This window comes from Coregonus clupeaformis, chromosome 20 (genome assembly GCF_020615455.1).
Source record: "Coregonus clupeaformis isolate EN_2021a chromosome 20, ASM2061545v1, whole genome shotgun sequence".
In the NCBI taxonomy this organism is placed as follows: domain Eukaryota; kingdom Metazoa; phylum Chordata; class Actinopteri; order Salmoniformes; family Salmonidae; genus Coregonus; species Coregonus clupeaformis.
Window position 1 is genome coordinate 27,936,147 of NC_059211.1, and position 8,447 is coordinate 27,944,593.

Below are 8,447 nucleotides of genomic sequence, written 5' to 3' on the forward strand. Positions count from 1 at the left end.
TCCAAACTCTCCACCATGGCCAAGACCAAAGAGCTCTCCAAGGATGTCAGGGACAAGATTGTAGACCTACACAAGGCTGGAATGGGCTACAAGACCATGGTGAGAAGGTGACAACAGTTGGTGCGATTATTCGCAAATGGAAGAAACACAAAATAACTGTCAATCTCCCTCGGCCTGGGGCTCCATGCAAGATCTCACCTCGTGGAGTTGCAATGATCATGAGAACGGTGAGGAATCAGCCCAGAACTACACGGGAGGATCTTGTCAATGATCTCAAGGCAGCTGGGACCATAGTCACCAAGAAAACAATTGGTAACACACTACACCGTGAAGGACTGAAATCCTGCAGCGCCCGCAAGGTCCCCCTGCTCAAGAATGCACATATACAGGCCCGTCTGAAGTTTGCCAATGAACATCTGAATGATTCAGAGGAGAACTGGGTGAAAGTGTTGTGGTCAGATGAGACCAAAATCAAGCTCTTTGGCATCAACTCAACTCGCCGTGTTTGGAGGAGGAGGAATGCTGCCTATGACCCCAAGAACACCATCCCCACCGTCAAACATGGAGGTGGAAACATTATGCTTTGGGGGTGTTTTTCTGCTAAGGGGACAGGACAACTTCACCGCATCAAAGGGACAATGGACGGGGCCATGTACCATCAAATCTTGGGTGAGAACCTCCTTCCCTCAGCCAGGGCATTGAAAATGGGTCGTGGATGGGTATTCCAGCATGACAATGACCCAAAACACACGGCCAAGGCAACAAAGGAGTGGCTCAAGAAGAAGCACATTAAGGTCCTGGAGTGGCCTAGCCAGTCTCCAGACCTTAATCCTATAGAAAATCTGTGGAGGGAGCTGAAGGTTCGAGTTGACAAACGTCAGCCTCGAAACCTTAATGACTTGGAGAAGATCTGCAAAGAGGAGTGGGACAAAATCCCTCCTGAGATGTGTGCAAACCTGGTGGCCAACTACAAGAAACGTCTGACCTCTGTGATTGCCAACAAGGGTTTTGCCACCAAGTACTAAGTCATGTTTTGCAGAGGGGTCAAATACTTATTTCCCTCATTAAAATGCAAATCAATGCGTTTTTCTGGATTTTTTTGTTGTTATTCTGTCTCTCACTGTTCAAATAAACCTACCATTAAAATTATAGACTGATCATGTCTTTGTCAGTGGGCAAACGTACAAAATCAGCAGGTACACACGTACACACACACACACTCATGCACGCGCACACGCACACACACATACACACACACACACACAGGGGCGTCATGCACCCCAAAAATCTGAGGGTGCACAAAGTACGTGAGGATGGCTGGGGTATGGTCAGGTGGGGGGCTAGGACGTAAAGTTGATTAATTTAGCATTTTTCAAACACCTGAAATAGCTTTTTCATAAAATCTACACTCTTAGAAAAAAGGGTTCCAAAAGGATTATTTGCCTGTCCCCATAGGAGAACCCTTTTGGGTTCCAGGTAGAACCGTTTTTGGTTCAGTTAGAAGCCTTTTGGGTTCCATGTAGAACCCTTGTGGAAAGGGTTCTTCATGGAACCCAAAAGGGTTCTACCTGGAACCAAAAAGGGTTCTTCAAAGGGTACTCCTCTGGGGACAGCCGAATAACCATTTTAGGTTCTAGATATAACCTTTTTTTCTAAGAGTGTAGAGCAATACTCACTATATATATTTTGTGTCTATTTGTCTGCATATCTAAGCATACCTCTTGAGCTGTCTGTATCCTCCTGACTGGTGGTTCTTTTTTAAAAGAAACTAAATATGCTTCTCTGCATTTCTGCTAAAATCTAGGTAAGAGATTGAAAAGAATGTGTGTCTTATTCAGTACATTTAGTTATTTCTGGCTTTTCTAAAGGGGTCTAAAACCTTTTCTTACCCAGGGACGCCCGCCCAGGCAAACTGGCGACCCAGGGACCCCCATCATATGTTAGCATGATGAATGATAATGGCAAGGACAAGTAATCAACATTTTAAAATGAAAAGATTTGGTAGATGGTTTTTCATTATTTTGACCTCCCCACATAATTGGAAGAAGTGTAAACTCTAACATAGCCTATTAGCTAGAATGGTAACTCCAAACTAGGGCTTTGACGATTATGGAATTTAGGGTATTGATTGATTGTCATGCAAATGATCACAGTTATTTTCATAATTGTTATTTTTGTTAAAACAAAATTGAGCTTGTAATGCATCATAACATCTTAGAAAATTAGCTACAATATACCCAATAAATACAACACAGCTTTGGTGACACCCTTGTCTCAAAAACAAATGGTTATGACTGCTTAGAACTTTTGGAAATTAAGCTTCTCCTCCCAACCGTGCCGTTCTGCTCGTAAAATGATTACCAACTTTACCCACTTCATGTAAAAATTAAAAACTGCTATTGGGTAAACTAAATCTACTTTAATATAAAGTTGAATCCCCCCTTCTCCTAAAATGTATGTATTAAGACGACTATGGCAATTATTATACGATAATTGTGGGTGCAGTCTCTTGTCCCCCTCGTTCCGCTGTGAAAGGACTGCCCCTGCTCTGGTGTCCGAGGTGTTCACCTCTACCACGAAAGGACGAGTAGAATCAGTATGAACGAGGATTGGTCCGGAAGTGAAACATCCCTTGAGCTCCATGAATGCCCTGTCAGCCTCGGGGGTCCAGCCAAAACAGGTCTGGGACTTGCGGGTTAAGGCCGAGAGGCGCTGCCACCGCACCAAAGTTGCGTATAAAACGCCTGTAAAAATTGGCAAACCCGAGGAACCGCTGGACCTGTTTGAGTGAGGCGTCGGGGCCAGTCGGTGACCTCCTTAACCTTAACGGGGTCCATTTGGATGCCGGCGGTAGAGATAATGTGGCCCAGGAAAGAGACTTGGGATACATGGAACTCACACTTCTCTATCTTGACATATAGTTGACTCTGCAGGAGGTGTCTCAGGACTTGTGTTCCGGAAGGGTCTTGGAGAAGATCAGGATGTCGTAGAGGTAAACAAAGACTAACTGATTCAACAAATCCCTAAGAGTGTCATTGCCCAATGCTTGGAAGAGTGCCGGCGAGTTCGATAATCCGAATGGCATGACCAAATACTCATAGTGGCCACTAGGGGTGTTAAAGGCAGTTTTCCATTCAACTCCCTCCCTGATTCTCACCAGATTGTAAGCGTTGCGGAGGTCCAGTTTGGTGAAGAATTGGGCCCCTTGAGCCAGCTCCAAGGCTGCGGACATCAGGGGTAGGGGGTAACGATTCTTAATCGTAATCCTGTTCAGCCCTTGGTAATCGATGCAGGGACGCAGACCTCCATCCTTCTTTCCCACGAAGAAGAAGCCTGCACCAGCTGGGGATGTTGAGGAGAGAATTAAACCTGTCTCCAGCGACTCCCGGATGTAATTGTCCATGACTGCTGCTTCAGGGGTCGAGAGGGAGTAAAGACAGCCCCGGGGAGGGGTGGAGCCGGGTAGGAGTTCTATGGTGCAGTCGTATGGATGATGAGGAGGGAGGGTGGCGGCTTGCTTCTTACTGAAGGCCTCCCGGAGGTCGAAGTATTCGGTAGGGAGAGCGGAGAGGTCTTGGTCTTCAATAGATGCAGGGGGATGCGGCGAGGCTCTTGGTGGGGGTCTTCGACATTTAGGGCTTAAATTTGCAGAGGGATGGGACATTTCACGCAGGAGATTTGTAATTCTCTGGCGAAGTCTTGATCAATGAAATGATCCGTGGCCCCAGAGTCCACGAAGGCTTGAATCTTGTGCTGACGGTTGTCCCAGTGGAGGGTTGCGGGTAGTGAGAAACGGTGACTGGGTAGCCGGGGTGAAACTGCACAGCCCGTCAGGGTCTTCCCTTGTCCTGGCGAGCACTGGTGTCTCCCGTCAGCTCTGGGCATGTAGCACGGAGATGGCCGAGACCTCCGCAGTAGAGGCAGCAGCAGAGGTCAGACTGTCACGTTCCCGTGGGCTCAGACGTGTGCGTCCCAGCTGCATGGGCTCCTCAATGCTGGGCTCGGCGTCCCAGCTGCTTGGTGTACTCAGGAAACCGGGATACTGGGGTGGTGTCAAAAAGGTGCTGTCTCACATGTTCTCGGAGGCGGTTGTCAATCCTGATTGCCAGCATTATCAGGGACTTGAGGTCCTCTCCCAGTTCCCGAGAGGCCAGTTCATCCTTGATGGAGGTAGACAGACCCTGGTGGAAAGCGGTGACCAGTGCCTCCGTATTCCACCCACTCTCGGCGGCGACTGGTCTGGCCCCTTGGTGGATGTTGAACAGTCGGCTGGCCGCTTCTCGTCCGCCGACTGGGTGGTCGAAGACTCATCGCAGCTCGGCAGTGAAGGCTAATATGGAGCTGCAGGGTGGTGGCTGCTGTTCCCACACCGCCGTTGCCCACGCCAGGGCCTTGCCCGAGAGTAGAGAGATGATTTAGGCGATCATGGCTCAATCGGTGTGGAACGAGGAGGACTGTAGCTCGAACACCAGAGAGCACTGAGTGAGGAACCTCTTGCATCCTCCCAGGTGGCCGTCATACTGCTCGGGGGCTGGGATCTTGGGTTCCCGGTGCAGGTACCCTGGAGGAACTACGGCGACACCTGTAGCACTGGGAGATGAGACTTGGGCATTGGCTCCTCCTGGGTTGGGGTGGGACTGTGGTTGCACAACCATAGAATTTCTGCACAAACTGTCAGAAACCGTCTCAGAGAAGCTCATCTGCTTGCTCGTCGTCCTCACCAGGGTCTTGACCTGACTGCAGTTCGGCGCTGTAACTGACTTCAGTGGGAAAATGCTCACCTTCGATGGCCACTGGCATACTGGAGAAGTGTTCTCTTCACGGAAGAATCCTGGTTTCAACTGTACCGGGCAGATGGCAGACGGCGTGTATGGCGTCGTGTGGACGAGCGGTTTGCTGATGTCAACGTTGTGAACAGAGTGCCCCATGGTGGCGGTGGGGTTATGGTATGGGCAGGCAAAAGCTACGGAAAACGGCCCATTGTCTTGCCATTTATCCCCCGCCATCACCTCATGTTTCAGCATGATAATGCACGGCCTCATGTCGCAAGGATCTGTACACAATTCCTGGAAGCTGAAAATGTCCCAGTTCTGCATACTCACCAGACATGTCACCCATTGAGCATTGGGATGCTCTGGATTGACGTGATACTGACTGGTTTTCTGATCCACGCCCCTACCTTTTTTTAAAGGTATCTGTGACCAACAGATGCACATCTGTATTCCCAGTCATATGAAATCCATAGATTAGGGCCTAATGAATTGATTTCTATTGGCTGATTTCCTTATATGAACTGTAATTCAGAAAAATCTTTGAAATTGTTGCATGTTGTGTTTATATTTTTGTTTAATGTAGTTCAACATTTGTTTAGTCTGTTGTTGCTAGCGATATAAAAACATTGAAATAAAACATATTTTCCCACTTTTATATACATTTGAAGTCGGAAGTTTACATACACCTTAGCCAAATACATTTAAACTCAGTTTTTCACAATTCCTGACATTTAATCCTAGTAAAAATTCCCTGTCTTAGGTCAGTTAGGATCACCACTTTATTTTAAGAATGTGAAATGTCAGAATAATAGTAGAGAAAATGATTTATTTCAGCTTTTATTTCTTTAATCACATTCCCAGTGGGTCAGAAGTTTACATACACTCAATTAGTATTTGGTAGCATTGCCTTTAAATTGTTTAACTTGGGTCAAACGTTTCGGGTAGCCTTCCACAAGCTTCCCACAATAAGTTGGGTGGATTTTGGCCCATTCCTCCTGGCAGAGCTGGTGTAACTAAGTCAGGTTTGCAGGCCTCCTTGCTCGCACACGCTTTTTCAGTTCTTCCCACAAATGTTCTATAAGATTGAGGTCAGGGCTTTGTGATGGCCACTCCAATACCTTGACTTTGTTGTCCTTAAGCCATTTTGCCACAACTTTGGAAGTATGCTTGGGGTCGTTGTCCATCCACATCATTTTCCTTCCTCATGATGCCATCTATTTTGTGAAGTGCACCAGTCCCTCCTGCAGCAAAGCACCCCCACAGCATGATGCTGCCACCCCTGTGCTTCACGGTTGAGATGGTGTTCTTCGGCTTGCAAAGTACCCCCTTTTTCCTCCAAACATAACGATGGTCATTATGGCCAAACAGTTCTATTTTTGTTTCATCAGACCAGAGGACATTTCTCCAAAAGGTACGATCTTTGTCCCCATGTGCAGTTGCAAACCGTAGTCTGGCTTTTTTATGGCGGTTTTGGAGCAGTGGCTTCTTCCTCGCTGAGCGGCCTTTCAGGTTATGTCGATATAGGACTCATTTTACTGTGGATATAGATAATTTTGTACCTGTTCCCTCCAGCATCTTCACAAGGTCCTTTGCTGTTGTTCTGGGATTGATTTGCACTTTTCGCACCAAAGTACGTTCATCTCTAGGAGACAGAACTCGTCTCCTTCCTGAGTGGTATGACCGCTGCGTGGTCCCATTGTGACGACCCTCCCACTCTGTCTGCCGTATTCTCTCTTTGCTCTTGTTTCCTTATTAGGATGCCGGTGGGCGGAGTTGGGAGGGTCGTCAGCTACATGGGAAACACCTGGGCCTGGTGTGTCCCAGCATAAATGGACCTCTTCCACATTCATTGAGGAGACTCTCTCCAGGCAGATACTTTGACTTTGGTTGTGATATTTTTGTGGCCTTTTTGGGTTGTTTGCTTTGGCACTTCTCAACACTTTTCCATATTACATTTATGCAAGCAAACACTCACTTACACTACTGATTACTGATTACACACCCCATTGTTATTTCAGTTAGTTTACTTTAGTTAATAAATAAATACTTTAAGTATTCCTTGTCTCCACGTGTCTCCCTTTTGTTACGAACTTGAGCCGGTTCGTGACACCATAGTGTTTTTACTTGCGTACTATTGTTTGTACAGATAAACGTGATACCTTCAGGTGTTTGGAAATTGCTCCCAAGGATGAACCAGACTTGTGGAAGTCTACAATTGTTTTTATTAGGTCTTGGCTGATTTCTTTAGATTTTCCCATGATGTCAAGCAAAGAGGCACTGAGTTTGAAGGTAGGCCTTGAAATACATCCACAGGTACACCTCCAATTGACTCAAATGATGTCAATTAGCCTATCAGAAGCTTTTCCAAGCTGTTTAAAGGCACAGTCAACTTAGTGTATGTAAACTTCTGACCCACTGGAATTGTGATGCAGTGAATTATAAGTGAAATAATCTGTCTGTAAACAATTGTTGGAAAAATGACTTGTGTCATTTAGTAGGTGTCCTAACCGACTTGCCAAAACTATAGTTTGTTAACAAGAAATGTGTGGAGTGGTTGAAAAACAAGTTTTAACGACTTCAACTGTATAGACTGTCTAACTTGATTGATAGCCTGAAATGGCTTCTTGGTAGCTAGTTATGAGGTTGGGAGATTGGGAACCTATCTGGGCTAACTAAAGCCAACTTCATAACATTGGTATGTGGCTAGTAGTATTACAGAGAAAAAACAAAAAAATAAACAGGACAAATCTATGGGGGGAAAGTGCCCCTGTGCCCCCTATGGGCATGACGCTTCTACACACACACACACACACACACACACACACACACACACACACAGTATGAAAATGTATGCACTCACTAACTGTAAGTCGCTCTGGATAAGAGCGTCTGCTAAATGACTAAAATGTAAAAATGTAATACCAGATAGGATATAGTAAGGTACTGTACAATACACACATTTCACCTGTGCAGTAAATTACAATGTGAATGTACAGTGACAATGATTGAAGTTGTCCTCCTTCTCCCCTCTCCCAGGCCACTGGACAGCCCTATGAACAATATGCCAAGATGATTTTTATGGAACTGAATGACGCCTGGTCAGAATTTGACAGCCAAGGACAAAAAGCACTCTACTGAGCTGAGAGAGAGACAGAGTTCCTGCTGACCCCCTGTGATCAATAATCAAGCCCCCATCGGATCTGTGACACCCCCATCCTTCTCTTCTTGTCACTGTCCTGTGGACTCTACTCCATAGAGACTTCAATAGCCAGACTAACAGAAAGATACCTGCCTACCCACCTTCCTATGTATCTGGTGGCAGCACTGTCCAACTGTCCATCAATAATTGTTCAACCCTGTCCTACATGTCCTAGTCCTGAACCAAGCAAAGAGTCCTGAACCAAGCAAAGAGTCCTGAACCAAGCAAAGAGTCCTGAACCAAGCAAAGAGTCCTGAACCAAGCAAAGAGTCCTGAACCAAGCAATGCAGAGTCATCCAGCTGTCTATGGAGACATCACCAGAGAGTGATACTGTCCACCTAATACACCAGACACAGGTGATAATGACATACCTGTGGTCACAGTGTGGTTAGCCATGATAATTACATACCTGTGGTCACAGTGTGGTTAGCCATGATAATGACATACCTGTGGTCACGGTGTGGTTAGCCATGAT

The 8,447-nt window shown here is 46.3% G+C and overlaps 1 protein-coding gene across 5 annotated transcripts in view; it reads left to right on the forward strand.

Moving 5' to 3' along the window:
• dnajc6 (DnaJ (Hsp40) homolog, subfamily C, member 6) overlaps positions 1-8,214 on the forward strand; it is a 72,461-nt gene extending 64,247 nt beyond the window's left edge. For all 5 annotated transcript variants that reach the window (XM_041840086.2, XM_041840087.2, XM_041840083.2 and 2 more), the window contains one exon: positions 7,809-8,214. In XM_041840086.2, the coding sequence (XP_041696020.1) occupies positions 7,809-7,910 (102 nt within the window). In that variant the 3' untranslated portion in view covers positions 7,911-8,214. The remainder of the gene's footprint in view (positions 1-7,808) is intronic.
• The last annotated feature ends 233 nt before the right edge of the window (positions 8,215-8,447 follow it).